We start from the raw sequence: 19,433 nt of genomic DNA on the forward strand, positions 1-19,433 counted from the left end.
ATCTATGCTGACTCCACTCAGGAGGACTCATTAACTCGTACCACTGTCGAGATGCTTGAAGATAAGGACCGAGAGAATCGGGCCTTGAGGCTGGACCTTTTCAATACCCATGCTGATCATTGGGCTACATTGACTCGGTTTGCACCTGCGGTGCAAGCTGGATGTATGGATACAAGGGATCTGTATCCTGTGAGATCTGCTTTGCCAGACATGGTGGATTGGCGTGATGTGGGAGGCATCACCCCACCCCGTGGTCCCCGCAGGCCACCGTTTGTTGGTCCAAGACCTCATCCTAGCCCCTATGGTCCACAGGCTCCTCAGGACCGTCTGTTCCCGGATGGTCACGTTGAACTTCCAGGCTATGGAGGTGATTTCTATGAGGACTACTACGGAGCTGTCTGAGTTAGTAGTAGTACCACTAGTATTGTAGTAGTTGTATCTCCACTGTCTTGCGTGACTTGTGGAATATGACTTTGTGTGTAATCAATTCCGGAGGTGTAGACAAATAATGTATAGGAGCTTGGGATGCCTCTGATGAGATGTAACGTCTTTCATCATAGTTGTACTGTAGCCTGGGCTTGTACTAAACTATGTATGATGTGTATGACCGTTGGTATATATATGGCAGTTTTATATTACCATGACATACGGATGAACATCTCTGCATTCCGTGTTATCCATTACATTCTGCACTTCCTTGCTAAGCTTGAGCCATCCTTATCTAAACCGCTGTCTTGTTTTCTCCTAGGATGGTCAACACCCGCAGCAACCCTGCTGCCTCGGAGCAGGGGGAAGCCAGTGCAGCTAGGGGTGAAAATCTGCCTCACCCGCCTTCTCTGGCCGAAGTAATGCTGGAGGCGGAAAGAAACAAGCGTGAGACTAACCGCCTGCTAGAGCGGATTGAGCAGAACACTGCACGCCATCCGCGAAATGACTTGGTGTCAATCAATGACTTTATCAAGCTGTACCCACCAAAGTTTAACCATTCCGTCGAGCCCCTCGACGCGGATGACTGGCTTCGCAGCATCACCCACAAGCTACGTTCTGCCAACGTAGCCGAAGCCGACAAGGTTACTTACGCTGCCTACCATCTCGAAGGCCCTGCTAGCCTCTGGTGGGAAAATTTTGAAGCTATGCGCCCGGTCGGCCAAATTACTACTTGGGCTGAATTCAGTGAGGCTTTCCGTGAGCATCACATTCCGGAAGGTCTCATGGATCGCAAGAGGGAGGAGTTCTGCAACTTCACCCAAGGAAGACTGACTATGGATGCTTATAGTCGTGAATTTGGGAATCTGGCACGTTATGCCCCTGAAGAGGTATCTACTGACGCTAAGAAGCAGGCAAGGTTCCGCAAGGGACTTATCCCTGAGCTTCGCCGCGATCTTCGTCTGCACGAGTGCACCTCTTTTCAGAAGTTGGTCAATAAAGCCATCAGTGCTGAGATAGGCCAGACTGATTATGACGCTTCACGCAAGCACTCCCGTGATTTTGGCTCTTCATCCGGCTCTAGAGCTCAGAAGCGCCGGGTGTGGATCCCAAGCACGGCGCTGCCACCCAGGTTCATTCCGAGGCCATCCTTTGAGGCGCCTCGTCCTAACCAGCAATTTGCACCGCCCAAGCCCTATGGTGGCCCCGCTGCTAACGCTGCTCCACGCCCCAATATGGTGACATGCTTTAAGTGTGGAGAGCCAGGTCACTATAGTCGAGAGTGTCCCCATAACAACAACTCCAATCAAACTGGAAAGTCCGTTGGCCGTGGTAAGCCCACGGGAAAAACATTCTACGTCAAGCCGGCCACCACTGCACGTGGCCATGTCAACTATGTTTCAGCCGAGGAGGCTCATGAGGATCCTAACGTTGTCCTTAGTACGCTCCTTGTTAACTGCCATCCGGCATCTGTTCTTTTCGATACTGGAGCATCTCATTCATTCATATCCGAGAACTATGCTCGATTGCATAACACGACATTCTGTGACATGCCCTCTACCATGGAAATTCAAACCCCTGGCTCTAGATGGCAAACTTCTAGAGTAAGCCATGGGAACGAAATTCTTGTCGATAGACTTGTCTTCCTTGCATCCTTAATAGCTCTCAAGTCCTCGGACATAAACATCATCTTGGGTATGGACTGGATGTCAGCTCATTATGCTAAGATTCATGTATGCCTGTCTCCATAGGTCTGTGCCGCTTTGGGTTCACGACTAGCCATGTCGGCCCGGGTTCTCTGTCATATGGATGCTAGCGACACTATCATATGCGTGAGCCAAAAGGCGCAAACGGTCCCGGGCCATGGTAAGGCGACACCCGTGGGATACCGTGCGTGAGGCCTCAAAGTGATATGAGGTGTTACCGGCTAGATCGATGTGGCTTGGAATCGGGGTCCTGACAGTTACCATGGTGGATTCTTCATTTGGCTCGTGTTATCGTAGTACAGGTCATGGTGAGATTCAGACCTAATTAAGTTTGAGTGCATATACTATGCACGCATGCATGCATATATGAATCTTCGTCGTTGGCTTGAAGTGTGGTGTAACATACATATGCATCGTCAACCTAACCCTCACTCAGTGTGGGGATTTCTAGTTCGAAATCACGGTGCCACATAAAAGTGGTTCCATTGTTACTCAAAAATACACCTCTCCATACATATGTTTGGGCCACACGCATGCAGTGGTTGTCTTCGGGGACTAGCTACTTGCGTGATTATTGGCGAGCTAGCCCATCTCCGAGGTCGCATGGACGGCCATCACTTTGACCGACAACAAGAGAGAGGTTGTACGACCAAGATGGATTATTCTAGGTCCGATTTATGATCCATCTTGGTGAGATATATGCCTCTCTGGCCCGCCGACTGAAAGTGTGTGTGTATGGGAGGGGGGTTGCTACATCGCACTTCGCTAGGTGAACCTCGGTTGGGGGGCATGCATTCATAGCTTAATTAAGATTCCCTTCGTGGCGACACGAGGGGGGTGGGAGGCTGCTAGCTACTTCTCACTTTGCAGGTGAACCTCGGTTGGGGGGGAGGGGCATGCTCATAACTTAGAATTCCCTTCATGCCGACACGAGGGGGGCTACTAGCTACTTCGCACTTTGCTAGGTGAACCTCGATTGGGGGGGCATGTGCATTCATAGCTTAGGATTCCCTTTGTGCCGACACAAGGGAGGGATGGCTGCTAGCTACTTTGCACTTTGCTAGGCTGAACCTCGGTTGGGGGGGAAGGTGTCGTGGAATTGTCACGGCAGATGTCTTAGTGTGAGGACTTAGTCGTGAGGCCAACACATCTATGTGGTATCTTGAGAGGGGTTGATTGGGATGAGAGACACAAGGCGGATCAACACACAAGACAAGGATTTAGACAGCTTCGGGCCCCAGGAAACATTATCTGGTAATAGCCCTACATGTTTTTTGTGGCTAGGTCTCATTATGCTCATGAGGGAGTCACCGGATAAACCGGCTCTCCTAGTTGTGTCTAACCTTAAGATTCTTTTTCTCTCTCCCCTCTTGGGGTGCCCTTCACCTCCTTATATAAGTTAGAGGGGCGGGTTACATGTGGAGTCCTATTAGGATTAGGACTAGCCTACCTTCTAATACAAACCGGATACAAGTCCGGGTCTTGACTCCTTGTAAGGGAAATATTCCTCACGCCTTGAAATCATCATGCCTAGCTAGCGGCGTTAAACGATAGCGCTTGTTGGGAGGCAACCCAATTTTATTTTCGATCCTTGATTTTTGCTCCTGTTTAGTAATAAATAATTCATCTAGCCTCCGTTTAGATGTGTTTATATGCTTTTAATTAGTGTTTGTGCCAAGTAGAACCTTTGGGAAGACTTGGGGAAAGTCTTGTTGATCGTGCTGTAAAAAACAGAAACTTTAGTGCTCACGAGAATTGCTGCCATATTTATTTGGAAATTGATATTTAGTTAATTCTTTTTGCATATGATTAATAGATAAATTCATAAGGTCCAGAAATTTATTTGAGAATTTTATGAGTTCCGGAAGTATACGTTTGATCCAGATTACTACAGAATGTTCTGTTTTTGACAGATTCTGTTTTTCATGTGTTGTTTACTTATTTTGATGAATCTATGGCTAGTAAAATAGTTTATAAACCATAGAGAAGTTGGAATACAGTAGGTTTAACACCAATATAAATAAATAATGAGTTCATTACAGTACCTTTAAGTGGTGATTTACTTTCTTATACTAACGGAGCTTACGAGTTTTCTGTTAAGTTTTGTGTTGTGAAGTTTTCAAGTTTTGGGTAAAGATTCGATGGACTATGGAATAAGGAGTGGCAAGAACCTAAGCTTGGGGATGCCCAAGGCACCCAAAGGTAATATTCAAGGACAACCAAAAGCCTAAGCTTGGGGATGCCTCGGAAGGCATCCCCTCTTTCGTCTTCATTCATCGGTAACTTTACTTGGAGCTATATTTTTATTCACCACATGATATGTGTTTTGCTTGGAGCGTCATTTTATTTCATTATGTTTTGCTTGCTGTTTGAATAAAATACCAAGATATGGAAATCTTAAATGTTAGAGAGTCTTCACATAGTTGCATAATTATTCGACTACTCATTGATCTTCACTTACATCTTTCGGAGTAGTTTGTCGTTTGGTCTAGTGCTTCACTTATATCTTTTTAGAGCACGGTGGTGGTATTATAGAAATAGATGAACTCTCATGCTTCACTTATATCATTTTGAGTGTTTTAAATATCATGGTAATTTGCTTAAATAATCCTAATATGCTAGGCATCCAAGAATAGTAAAAACCTTCATATAGAGTATTGAATACTAAGAGAAGTTTGATGCTTGATGATTGTTTTGAGATATGGAGATGGTGATATTAGAGTCATGCTAGTTGAGTAGTTGTGAATTTGAGAAATACTTGTGTTGAAGTTTGTGATTCCCGTAGCATGAACGTACGGTGAACCGTTATGTGATGAAGTCGGAGCATGATTTATTTATTGATTGTCCTCCTTATGAGTGGCGGTCGGGGACGAGCGATGGTCTTTTCCTACCAATCTATCCCCCTAGGAGCATGCGCGTAGTACTTTGTTTCGATAACTAATAGATTTTTGCAATAAGTATGTGAGTTCTTTATGACTAATGTTGAGTCCTTGGATTATACGCACTCTCACCCTTCCACCATTGCTAGCCTCTCTAGTACCGTGCAACTTTCGCCGGTACCATAAACCCACCATATACCTTCCTCAAAACAGCCACCATACCTACCTATTATGACATTTCCATAGCCATTCCGAGATATATTGCCATTCAACTTTCCACCATTCCATTATTATGACACGCTTCATCATTGTCATATTGCTTTGCATGATCATGTAGTTGACATCGTATTTGTGGCAAGGCCATCGTTCATAATTCTTTCATACATGTCACTCATGCATCATTGCACATCCCAGTACACCGCCGGAGGCATTCATATAGAGTCATATTTTGTTCTAAGTATTGAGTTGTAATTCTTGAGTTGTAAGAAAAATAAAAGTGTGATGATCATCATTATTAGAGCATTGTCCCAGTGAGGAAAGGATGATGGAGACTATGATTCCCCCACAAGTCGGGATGAGACTCCGGACGAAAATAAATAAATAAAAGAGTCCAAGGAAGCCCAAATAAAAAAAGAGAAAAGAGGCCATAAAAAAAGAGAAGGCCCAAATATAAATAAAATAAATAAAATAAAAAATGAGAGAAAAAGAGAGAAGGGGCAATGCTACTGTACTTTTACCACACTTGTGCTTCAAAGTAGCACCATGATCTTCATGATAGAGAGTCTCCTATGTTGTAACTTTCATATAGTAGTGGGAATCTTTCATTATAGAACTTGGCTTGTATATTCCAATGATGGGCTTCCTCAAAATGCCCTAGGTCTTCGTGAGCAAGCAAGTTGGATGCACACCCACTTAGTTTCTTTTGAGCTTCCATAAATTTATAGCCCTAGTGCATCCGTTGCATGGCAATCCCTACTCCTTGCATTAACATCAATCGATGGGCATCTCCATAGCCCATTGATTAGCCTCGTTTATGTGAGACTTTCTCCTTTTTGTCTTCTCCACATAACCCCCATCAACATATTCTATTCCACCCATAGTGCTATATCCATGGCTCACGCTCATGTATTGCGTGAAAGTTTATAGGTTTGATATTACTAAAGTATGAAACAATTGCTTGGCTTATCATCGGGGTTGTGCATGATGAGAGCATTCTTGTGTGACGAAAATGGAGCATGACTAAACTATATGATTTTGTAGGGATGAACTTTCATTGGCCATGTTATTTTGAGAAGACATAATTGCTTTGTTAGTATGCTTGAAGTATTATTATTTCTATGTCAATATGAATTTTTATCTAGAATATTTTGGATCTGAATATTCATGCCACAATTAAAAAGAATTACATTGAAATTATGCTAAGTAGCACTCCGCATCAAAAATTCTGTTTTTATCATTTACCTACTCGAGGACGAGCAGGAATTAAGCTTGGGGATGCTGATACGTCTCCAACGTATCTATAATTTTTGATCGCTCCATGCTATATTATATACTGTTTTGGATGTTTATGGGCTTTATTATACACTTTTATATTATTTTTGGGACTAACCTATTAACCCAGAGCCCAGTGCCAGTTTCTTTTTTTGCCTATTTTAGGGTTTCGAAGAAAAGGAAAATCAAACGGAGTCCAATTGACCTAAAACTTCACGGAACTTATTTTTGGACTAGAAGAAACCCAGAAGACTTGGATTCCATGTAAGTGTAGGATCGAAAGTATGTCTAGAGGGGGGTGATTAGACTACTTGACCAATTAAAAATCTATCCTTTTCCCAATTTTAGTCTTTGGCAGATTTTAGCTACCTTAGCACAAGTCAAGCAATCTTAACATAATTCAAGCAAGCATGCAAAGAGTCTATGAGCAGCGGAAAGTAAAGCATGCAACTTGCAAGAATGTAAAGGGAAGGGTTTTGAGAATTCAAACACAATTGGAGACACGGATGTTTTTGTCATGGTTCCGATAGGTGGTGCTATCGTACATCCACGTTGATGGAGACTTCAACCCACGAAGGGTAACGGTTGCGCGAGTCCACGGAGGGCTCCACCCACGAAGGGTCCACGAAGAAGCAACCTTGTCTATCCCACCATGGCCATCGCCCACGAAGGACTTGCCTCACTAGCGGTAGATCTTCACGAAGTAGGCGATCTCCATGCCCTTACAAACACCTTGGTTCAACTCCACAATATTGTCGGAGGCTCCCAAGTGACACCTAGCCAATCTAGGAGACACCACTCTCCAAGAAGTAACAAATGGTGTGTTGATGATGAACTCCTTGCTCTTGTGCTTCAAATGATAGTCTCCCCAACACTCAACTCTCTCTCACGGGATATGGATTTGGTGGAAAGAATATTTGAGTGGAAAGCAACTTGGGGAAGGCTAGAGATCAAGATTCATATGGTGAGAATGGAATATCTTGGCCTCAACACATGAGTAGGTGGTTCTCTCTCAGAAAATGTGTATTGGAAGTGTAGGTATGTTCTGATGGCTCTCTCTCCGAATGAAGAGTTGGTGGAGGGGTATATATAGCCTCCACACAAAAACTAACCATTACACACAATTTACCAATCTCGGTGAGGCCGAATTAAGAAACTCAGTCGACCGATTTAGCAAACCTAGTGACCGTTAGGATTTTCGGTGGGACTGAGATGCAACTCGGTAGGACCGATATGGTTAGGGTTAGGGCATAACATAATCTCGGTGTGATATTACACAAACTCGGTGGGACTGATTTTGGTAATAATCTAACCAGAGAGTTGGTCAGGTAAACTCGGTGGGACCGATTTTCTCATTTCGGTGGGACCGAAATGTTACAAAAGGGAAACAGAGAGTTTACATTGCAATCTCGGTGGGATCGATCGCTCATCTCGGTAGGACCGAAATGTTACGAAGGGAAACAGAGAGATTACAACCCCATCTCGGTGTGACCGAGATCCCTATCGGTGAGACCGATTTGCCTAGGGTTTGTGGCAGTGGCTATGACATCTGAACTCGGTGGCGTCGGATAGAAAGAATCGGTGGGGCCGAGTTTGACTTTTGGTTTAGGTCATATGTGGATGTGGGAAGGTATTTGAGGGTTTTGGAGTATATCACTAAGCACTATGAAGCAAGAACCTCATCACGCAACACCTCATCCCTCCTTGATAGTATTAGCTTTTCCTATAGACTCAATGTGATCTTGGATCACTAAAATATAAAATGTAGAGTCTTGAGCTTTGAGCTTGAGCCAATATTTTTGTCCTTAGTATTTTGAGGGGTCCACTTTCGTCATCCATGCCATGCCATTCATTGAGCTTTTCCTGAAATATTAATCTTGGAATAGCATTAGCTCAATGAGCTATATGTTGTTAGGAATTACCAAAACCACCTAGGGATAGTTGCACTTTCAGTAAGGGAAGCTTCGAGGAGGCCACGAGGTAGGGGGGCGCGCCCACCCCCCTGGGCGCGCCCTCCACCCTCGTGGGCCCCTCGTGGCCCCCATGGCGTACTTCTTCTGCCTATATATCTCCATATACCCTAAAAACATCCGAGACTACAATAGATTGGGAGTTTCGCCGCCAGAAGCCTCCATAGCCACCGAAAGCCAATCTAGACCCGTTCCGGCACCCTGCCGGAGGGGGCAATCCCTCTCCGGTGGCCATCTTCATCATCCCGGTGCTCTCCATGACGAGGAGGGAGTAGTTCTCCCTCGGGGCTGAGGGTATGTACCAGTAGCTATGTGTTTGATCTCTCTCTCTCGTGTTCTTGATTTGGCACGATCTTCATGTATCGCGAGCTTTGCTATTATAGTTGGATCTTATGTTTCTTCTCCCCCTCTACTCTCTTGTAATGGATTGAGTTTTCCCCTTCAAGTAATCTTATCGGATTGAGTCTTTAAAGATTTGAGAACACTTGATGTATGTCTTGCCGTTCGTATCTGTGGTGACAATGGGATATCACATGATTCACTTGATGTATCTTTTGGTGATCAACTTGTGGGTTCCGCCCATGAACCTATGCATAGGGGTTGGCACACGTTTTCGTCGTGATTCTCCGGTAGAACTTTGGGGCACTCTTTGAGGTCCTTTGTGTTGGTTGAATAGATGAATCTGAGATTGTGTGATGCATATCGTATAATCATACCCACGGATACTTGAGGTGACATTGGAGTATCTAGGTGACATTAGGGTTTGTTTGATTTGTGTCTTAAGGTGTTATTCTAGTATGAACTCTAGGGCTGTTTGTGACACTTATAGGAATAGCCCAACGGATTGATTGGAAAGAATAACTTTGAGCTGGTTTCGTACCCTACCATAATCTCTTCGTTCGTTCTCCGCTATTACTGACTTTGGAGTGACTCTTTGTTGCATGTTGAGGGATAGTTATGTGATCCAATTATGTTAGTATTGTTGAGGGAACTTGCACTAGGGAAAGTATGAACCCTAGGCCTTATTTCCTATCATTGCAATACCGTTTACGCTCACTTTTATCATTCATTACCTTGCTGTTTTTATAACTTCAGATTACAAATACCTTTATCTACCATCCATATACCACTTGTATCACCATATCTTCGCCGAACTAGTGCACCTATACAATTTACCATTGTATTGGGTGTGTTGGGGACACAAGAGACTCTTTGTTATTTGGTTGCAGGGTTGCTTGAGAGAGACCATCTTCATCCTAAGCCTCCTACGGATTGATAAACCTTAGGTCATCCACTTGAGGGAAATTTGCTACTGTCCTATAAACCTCTGCACTTGGAGGCCCAACAACGTCTACAAGAAGAAGGTTGTGTAGTAGACATCACGCATAGACCTGGCTCGGATGCCACTATTGGGGAACGCGGTATTTCAAAAAATTTACCTACGATCACGCAAGATCTATCTAGGAGATGCAAAGCAAAGAGAGGGGAGAGTGTGTCTATGTACCCTCATAGACCGAAAGTGGAAGCGTTCAGTAACACGGTTGATGTAGTCGAACGTCTTCGCAATCCAACCGATCCAAGCACCGAATGTACGACACCTCCGCGATCTGCACACATTCAGCTCGGTGACGTCCCTCGAACTCTTGGTCCAATTGAGGCCGAGGGAGAGTTCCGTCAGCACGATGGCGTGGTGATGGTGATGATGAAGTTACCGACGCAGGGCTTCGCCTAAGCACTACAAACGGTATGACCGAGGTGTGTGCCTGTGGAGGGGGGCAGCGCACATGGCTAAAAGATCAACTTGTGTGTCTATGGGGTGCCCCCTCCCACATATATAAAGGGGGGATGGAGGAGGAGGCCGACCTTGGGGTGGCGCGCCCAAGGGGGGGAGTCCTACTCCAAGTAGGACTCGCCCCCCCCCCCTTTCCTATTCCCACAAGGAGAAGGGGGGAAGGAAGAGGAGAAGAGAAGGAAAGGGGGGCGGCCCCCAACCCTAGTCCAATTCGGTTTGGGCTAGGGGGCGCCACTCCCTGGCCTGCCTCCTCTCTTCCACCACTAGGCCCAAGAGTCCCAATAACTTCATGGGGGGGGGCGGTAACCCCCGGTACTCCGAAACTCATCCGAAACGACCCGAACCATTCCGGTGTCCGAATGTATCCTTCCAATGTATGAATCTTTATGTCTCTACCATTTCGAGACTCCTCGTCATGTCCGTGATCTCATCCGGGACTCCGAACAACCTTCGGTCATCAAATCACATAACTCATAATATAAATCGTCATCGAACGTTAAGCGTGCGGACCCTACGGGTTCGAGAACTATGTAGACATGACCGAGACACATCTCCGGTCAATAACCAATAGCGGAACCTGGATGCTCATGTTGGTTCCTACATACTCTTCGAAGATCTTTATCGGTCAAACCGCATAAGAACATACGTTGTTCCCTTTGTCATCGGTATGTTACTTGCCCGAGATTCGATCGTCGGTATCATCATACCTAGTTCAATCTCGTTACTAGCAAGTCTCTTTACTCGTTCCGTAATGCATCATCCTGCAACTAATTGCAAGGCTTATAGTGATGAGCATTACCGAGAGGGCCCAGAGATACCTCTCCGATACTCGGAATGACAAATCATAATCTCGATCTATGCCAACTCAACAAACACCATCGGAGACACCTATAGAGCATCTTTATAATCACCCAGTTACATTGTGACGTTTGATAGCACACTAAGTGTTCCTCCGGTATTCGGGAGTTGCATCATCTCATAGTCATAGGAACATGTATAAGTCATGAAGAAAGCAATAGAAATAAACTAAACGATCATAGTGCTAAGCTAACGGATGGGTCTTGTCCATCACATCATTCTCTAATGATGTGATCCCATTCATCAAATGACAACACATGTCTACGGCTAGGAAACTTAACCATCTTTGATTAACGAGCTAGTCAAGTAGAGGCATACTAGGGACACTCTGTTTGTCTATGTATTCACACCTGTACTAAGTTTTTGGTTAATACAATTCTAGCATGAATAATAAACATTTATCATGATATATGGAAATATAATAACAACTTTATTATTGCCTCTAGGGCATATTTCCTTCACTAAGAAGAAGAAAAATAAAAATAATAAGCATAGAACTTTGCATGCTTCTAGTGAACCTATTGTAGAAAAACTTTTTGAGAATCCCAATGATGTCTCTATTTCTCATGCTGAGATACCGTCTAGTAATAAACATTTGCCTAGCGATAATGATAATGATGATCATATTGGTACTCAACGAGATAGTAATAAAGAATTTGATAATGATATAGAAATGTAACGTGTAGTTGAGCTAGATAACCCACCTCCTAAAAATAAAAGATATGATAAACAAGGCTTTGTTGCTAGGAAATATGGTAAAGAAAGAGAACCGTGGGTTCAAAAACCTATGCCATTTCCTAGCAAGGCAGCAAAATATAGAGATGAAGAGGCTTTTAATCGCTTTGTTGAAATGCTTAGACCTTTGTATTTGCGAACACCCTTGACTAAAATTATGAAAATGCCTCCATATGCTAAATATATGAAAGATTTGTCACCAATAAAAGAAAGATATCGAAGGCTGAAATCTTCACCATGCTTGCAAATTATTCTTTTGAGGGAAAAGTACCTCAGAAATTGAGAGACATGGGAATACCTACTATACCATGCCCCATTAAAAGTAATTATATCAGAACTGCCTTGTGTGATTTAGGAGCTGGTGTTAGTGTTATGCCTTTCTCTTTATGTAAAAGACTTGAGTTGAGTAAGGTGACACCTACTGAAATATCTTTACAAATGGCTGATAATCAACTGCTTTACATATTGAAATTTGTGAGAATGTTCCTATTGTAGTTGCTAATGTTACTATCTTAATAGACTTTATTATTCTTGATATGACTGGGGATGACAATATGTCGATTATCCTTGGTAGACCCCTTTTGAATACTGCAGGGGCTGTTATTGATTGCAGCAAAAAGTAGGATGACTTTTCATGTCAACGGTAATGAGCATACTGTATATTTTTTGAAGAAACACAACCAAATGAATAGTAACAACTCTATTGTAGAATTATGACAATCACTATTGGACCTTTTGAATTTCATCTTCCGACTCCCAAAAAGAAGTATCAAACTCTCATCGTTGGGGAAATGCATATTCCCATTAAGGTAACCTAGTGTTATACGAAAGTTCTTCGGAAATAGTTTGTTAATAAGACTTGATCAACCTTATTAAGAAATTCTTTTTAGGAGCATGTGGTCGATGAATTTAGTAAGCACAACCTACAGTACTTATAGTTTGCTCTGTATTATTTAGTTTAATAAAGTAAAATGCCATGTTTATCATGTTTACTTAATTATCCATGCAATAAAAATGACCCAAAATTAGAAGTCCTTGGAATATCCTGAAAATTTAGTATGACTTTTTCTAGAATATATAAGAATTTTTGGCACTGAACACATCCTGAGGGGGGTGCACAAGTGAGCCATAGGCTCACATGACGCGCCCACCCTGGGAGCGCCATGCAAGCTTGTGGGCCCCATAGGGACCCACTCATTTAGTGCCCATACTCGCAGCCTTCTTCTACCTCCAGAAAAAATCATCCTTGCTTCCTATCGCGTGTTCTTGCTCATTTTAGATTTTTGATCTCCTTACTCAGAGCTTCGTTTTCAAAACTGTTCGGAGGAATTGCTCCTTGGTATGTGACTCCTCCGATGGTCCAATTAGTTTTTGTTCTAGTGGATTATGTTTTGCATATTTTGCTATTGTTGTTGGTGACCATGTATATGAGCTTGCATGTTGAATTTTCTTGGTTCTAAGTAGTTTTGATGCATGATATAGCCTCTCGATACTTGTGGGAGTAGTTGTTATCAATTTTGTTGAGTTTCATTCACTTTTAATTTAGGGACTAAAAATTTCAGAGAAAATAAAATTCTTAGGAGGCTCTTGAGAGGTTCTTCGAGCCAGAGTTCCGCGGAAACTCCGGAGGAGAAGCTCAAGTACAACCTTCCTCGTGCAGCCAATGTGCGACCGTGCAAATGGTCGTAATACATTCTTGCATGACACGAGTATTCGAGAGGATTTCTATCATTTGGCAAACAATGCCAGACTCACCTCGTTCCTCCAAGATAAGTGTGATTAGTATCTCCTCCTCGCCAAAACTTCTGTATAAAACTTTCGATTTATGCCTAGGAGGGACACACCTACCATACCATTTCACCTCTATGATCAACCTTATGAGATCACACTTGATAGGTTTTGTCAAGTATGCAAAGTTCCTAATGAGGGTAGTCCTCTAGAGCCACACACTAGAGTTTTTGAGAACTTTGTGTTAGCGGTAACCATGGGAGAGACGAGAGGAGTCTCTAAAGCCCGAGTTGCTAGTTTACATTTTCCCATACCGCCTTACTTTTCATTATTTGCTGGGAGATGTTTAACTGGTAGATGGGAGAATGGAACGCTTAGCTCACATGATCTTGCTATTTTGCGTCGTGCACCTTATGGCGATAGAACTTTAGTTTGGGAGCTATCGTTGCACGACGATTACACACTAACCGTTCAAATGGTGTTATTTATGCTGGTATTTATGCTTCTCGCCTTGCAAGACATTTTGAGATTCCTACTAGGCATGATGAAGATGAACTTTTACCCACGAAATACCTAGATTATAATAGCATGACTGATCATGGTTTCATTGATAAGGGTAAGGTCTGGTTCCAGTATAACTTGGTGTTTAGCCAAGGCACCCGTGAGATTATTACTTTGCTTGCTGGTGCTTTGTTCGATCTTTCCAGGGTAGGTACACTATCATGCTCGATGACCTTTACATGTATTGGAGCCTAACCGCCGAGGCAGCACCTGCACCTGCACTGGTGCATCAGTGGGAGCCTCAGCAGCCTTTCCCTGGACTGGACTATTTCCAGCAACGGTCATAGACCAAGTTAGGCCAAGAGCATAAGCTTAGGAGAGTACGTATTCTCACCGACATTACAGTTATGTACCACACATTCATTTCAGTTGTCGATGTTCACCATTTTCATTGTATATCCACGTTTCTCTTTATTCCATTTCTTTTGTGTGTTTGAAAACTTCAAAAATCCAAAAATATTTCTCGCTTCTTTTCGGTTTTTCTTTCTTGTTTAGTTTGTTCGTAGTATTAAAAGAAAACCAAAAGATTCATCGTTTCTTTTTTCGTTATTTGTTGGGAGCTCTTCGCTGTAAATAGGTTTTCTCGCTTTTCATTTTCCTTCTTTCATTTGCTTCCTTTAGAAAAACTAAAAAACTCCAAAAATATTTCGGTGTGTTTCTTTGAATTTTTTTTCTTTTCTTTGAGTTGTCATAAGGAGAAGACTATGCTAAAATTATTGAATGGTCCGAAAGGGCGACGCAGCGGCAACACGCGGGTCGGTGTAGCCGCAGGGTGGAGGTGTGGTTGATGTAGGATCTTGGTCGGATGAGGGCGACGACGACCGGCGCAGAGCGACGGGCGGGCAGATGTGCTAATGACGGCCGTCACAGGCCACCGTGTCGCATGAGGGCACCGGGTCGTAGAGGAGGATGGGTGGTCGCGCCAGTGTCGAGGTAGAGGCGTGTGGGGTCGAAGGTGGCAGCGGACGATGCAAACCGATCTTAAATCGAAAAACCAAGAAGAAAACACTAGTCAATGCAATGAGCAATTTAGAGCATAAGACAAGATAGAATAAAATCTAATCTACATATCTTATGTTCCCTGATACTCAACACATCTAATCCTAGCCACCTACTCCCTCCATTCGGAATTACTTGTCTCGAATATTTTTCAAGACAAGTAATTCCGAATAGAGGGAGTAGGTCAGATCATAACACAACAGACTCACGTTCCATGTTTGGCTATCACTCGACTCCGTACGCACGTATTCTCTCTGTTCGGAATTACTTGCCTCGGTTATGGATGTATTTAGAACTAAAATATATCTAGATACATCCATTTCTACGACAAGTAATTCCGAACAGAGAGAGTAGTACATACGAGCGAGCTCAGTTACTTATGGGGTCCAGATGAGATGCCAAAGTAGGAGTATGATCGCAGTCGTAGCTACCTCCATCCTCCACCTGTGGCGCTGTGCGACAGCATATATACCCTGATGCGCGCCGCGCGTACCCATGCACGGTGCCGCGTTCGCTGTCATGTCGGGCGCCGGGCACCCTGCCGTGGCCTCGCCATGTGCACGGGGAGAGACGCGGAGCACCCTCCCGCGCGTGCAACGGCGACCGACGATGTAAGTACGTAGTACGTACGTACGCAGGTACCCGGAGCGTTCCAACCGCAAGAGGTTGGCTGTAGCTGGACACATGGGGACGCGTACGTCCAGCCACGCCGCCAACTCCAAGGTAGTTGCCGTGCATGCGCATTCAGATAAGGTAGGGTACATGATCCGTTTGAGCTCCATTTCTCGTCCGTACCTTTCCCATGGAGCATACATACATAGTTTACCCCGGAATCGCGTCGGCGCATACACATACATGCATGTAGGATCATCTCGGATTCTAAACAAACTTTTTGCCAGATACAGTACATACTGGTTGCTGGCCTGATATATACGACGTGTGTGACGATACGATAGATTCAGCGAGCCTGGCTGCTAACCATCAGAGATTGAGATTGGGAGAGATTTTGTTTGCTGTCTTGTCCTTCCACCTACCCAACCTGTCTTGTCTCTCTCTCCATCCAACTAGGGCACTGGTAGTACTACTCTACTTATATTAATCAGTGCTGTTTCATTTCTAGGCACGGGCTGATTGCCTGCCTCGCTGCTACAAAGTGCTGCTGCACATACACATGGTTCGCTCATCTTGGAAGTTAGTACATCAAACTGGGACTTGCAGCTTCTCGCCATATCCTTTCTTTCCCTTGGACGTCACGCCACAAGACTAGTAGTATCTTTCATCCAGCAGCATGAGGACGAATCCCTTTCATCCGCACAAACATTCAGGACGTAATCACGGACATTCATACAATTCTGTGTTTTTATCGATCTGTCACAGCTAGCGATGGCAACAACCATGAAGCAACCTTCCATGTGTCATACTCATCTGAACCCAACACGCTCTTGACAAATTGAATAGAAACATGGAGGATCCTGCCTGCCTGCTTCGGATTGCCCAAACATGCCTCGACACTAGTAGAGAAATTTCCACGCACCTGTGCTCTTCTGTTTCTTCCGTTCATACTCTCATCTGAACCCAACAGATTCTTGAGCGTGCATCTTACTCTGCTGCCCATGAGGGGGAGCCCATCTAATTTCAGTTAGGAACAAACAGGATGCTCTTCGTCTGTCGCCAACGGCACAACAAAACAGATAAGCAACAGCTTGTCTGGATCAGATTCTTGCTGCCCACCGCTCTCTTCATCAACCAATTGCTTCAGCCTCTCCCATATAAATACAGATACAGCCCCAAGGCTTCACCACCAACAGCCTACCATTCTCTTCCATTACTACCATACACAAGAAAAAACATCACCGAAGCTTCAGTCCTCAACAATGACTTGCCATCTACGGTCGGCGAGCACGCCCTCCAGCCCTCGCTCCAACAACACACAAGTTGAGCAACAGCTCCAGAGCCTCAGTGCAACCATCTCTTCGCCGTCGGCAACCATCGATACGATGTGCCATGGTTTGAGGAGGCTGGCAGACATCTACAGCTGCATCGACAAGATGATGTGCACACCAAGCAGCCAAGCCAGCCTTTGCCACACCCTGCAAAGGGTGGCAGTGGAGGCAGAGCTCGGACGGTCCCTCATCGTGCTCGATCTCTGCAACGCCATGCAGGAGACCTTCATGGAATTGAAGATGACTATCCAAGAGCTCTTGTTGTCCCTCAAGAGAGGAGACGACGTGTCTGCTCAAGTCAAGGCATACGCCAGGCTAGCCAAGAAAGCTCAAAAGCAGTTCAAGAAGATCAGCAAGAAGACTGCTTCCGATAAGAATGACTCCAGGGTGGTCATGCTAATGGCAGAAGCAAGAGAGATTACCATTTCACTGCTTGAATCCACGTCCTCAGTCTTGTCCAAGCAAATTGAGATGCCCAAGTGGTCTCTTGTCTCCAAAACATTTCACAAGAGCAAAACCGTGTGCGAAGAGGAGCAATTGCAAGCGCTGGAGCGCAGTATCGGAGATCTTGAGAGCGGAGTGGAACTTCTGTACAGGAGATTGATCCAGAACAGAGTTTCTCTTCTCAACGCTCTTAGGCCTTTTTTGGTTCATAGGGTAAAAAAATCATAGGAATAGGAAAGTCATAGGAAATGAGATGACATGTATCTCAAATCCTATGAGTAGGAATAGGAAAGGAGATGCTCTTTGATTCACATCATAGGATTTTTTCCATTGAATCTAGGCTAATGTTTTTTCCTATGAAATATGGAGGATAGGAAAAATTCCTCCACAAAAATAGGATTCCATTCCTACAAACCAAAGGGCTCTAAAGGATTTTTTTTATAGAAATCCTATCCTATGAAATTTCTATAAGATTCCTCTAAACCAAAGGGGGCCTTAGTTTGTAGATACCTTGAGCTCTAGTTCCCTGCGGTTGGCATCCACCTTTTAAAGGATTCGTCAATCAGCATGATAGCAATTTTGGTAGTATGTACAATTGTGGATATATGAAGAAAGTTCACTTAACTGAAAAGAGAAGAGAAACAGTTTGGCAATTTCATAATTTCTGAATTTTCCCATTTATGCTGATTAACTTACTTTTTGTTAAAAAAATAACTAACTGACTTGGTTTCTCATAACTGGAAGAAAAGACCTCTCTCCTCAAACATACTATCTTATTTACAAGCAAGTAAGCAACAAAAAAATAACATAGAATTTGGGGTATTCCTGTTGTTATGACCGGCATAGGGGCTTAGCCCAATGGGTTATGGCCCAAGTATCTTAATTAGGGGTTTAACCCAATTATCTTATCGTATTAGGATCGTTTGCTTAGGAGTCAAGTAAACCTCTCTATATAAGAAGAGGAGATGTATCAATCTAATCAAGCAAGAAGCAATCAATATTTGCTCGGCTTCCCTTAGGGAGCTGGGAGACCTAAACCCTAGCCGCCTCCTGCTTTCGCCGCCGCTGCTCCCATCGCAAGAACGGCGCCACGCCGCCGGCCGCCGCGCACCAGCCCTCGCCCTTCCCCTCCTTCCCTTACAGGCTACGCCTTATACCGAGTAGAACCCTAGTTTCTACAAATTTGGTACCCAAAGAATCGGGTTCTATCATGTCGTCATCAACACCCACGCCGCCGCTGCCCATCATCACCACCGCCCCGATGACCACTGCCGGATCCCCAACGCCGCCGGCCCCCGTCACTTCCGCGTCGCCGACAACCTCCGTCTTCACGCCGGAGGAGATGACCAGCACCCTGCGGGACCTTGTGACGGTCGTCCAGGGCATCTCCCTGTACTTGGCCGGCCCGCACACCACCCCGCCGGCTGCGCCCCCCGCCTACAGCCACCCGCGCGACGCACTGGCCTATCCAGAACGCGTCGGGCCCGAGCGGGATGCCCCTGCTGCCGTTCCAGGCGGGCTACACCGGCAGGCCCCCGCCTCTGCTGCACCTGCCCTGGTACTCGGTACCCGCGGCGATCACCGGGGCCCATCCGTCGCTCCAGCCGCTGCCCGCCCCAGCGCCGTCCTGGCCGCAGTGGCCCACGCCCGTTCTCACGGCGCCACCCGCGCCTCCCGCGCCCGCCCCAGCGTCGTAGTGGCCGCACTGGCCCGCGCCGGCCCCAGCTGCGCCGCCCGCACCGGTCCAGCTCCCACCGCCGCCGCCCAGCTCCGGATTGGGCCAGTCCACACCGGGAGAACTTCCGATCCAGCAGGTCTGGTTTCCGCCGTCACCGTCCCTGATCCCAGCCTGGCTAATCGGGACGTCGCCACCGCCGGTGAACACAGAGGGCGGGGATCCA

The 19,433-nt window shown here is 45.2% G+C and overlaps 1 protein-coding gene across 1 annotated transcript; it reads left to right on the plus strand.

Annotated features, from left to right (window-relative positions):
• The first annotated feature begins 16,770 nt into the window (after positions 1 to 16,770).
• On the plus strand, positions 16,771 to 18,015 carry LOC125522919. The gene has a single exon (XM_048687960.1). The coding sequence runs from the start codon at positions 17,020 to 17,022 to the stop codon at positions 17,758 to 17,760; it is 741 nt and encodes a 246-aa protein (XP_048543917.1). The 5' UTR covers positions 16,771 to 17,019; the 3' UTR covers positions 17,761 to 18,015.
• The last annotated feature ends 1,418 nt before the right edge of the window (positions 18,016 to 19,433 follow it).

This window comes from Triticum urartu, chromosome 7 (genome assembly GCF_003073215.2).
Source record: "Triticum urartu cultivar G1812 chromosome 7, Tu2.1, whole genome shotgun sequence".
In the NCBI taxonomy this organism is placed as follows: Eukaryota; Viridiplantae; Streptophyta; class Magnoliopsida; order Poales; family Poaceae; genus Triticum; species Triticum urartu.

Coding starts and splice junctions, on each gene's coding strand:
- LOC125522919 (XM_048687960.1), top strand. CDS start 17,020: ATGACTTGCCATCTACGGTCGGCGAGCACGCCCTCCAGCCCTCGCTCC.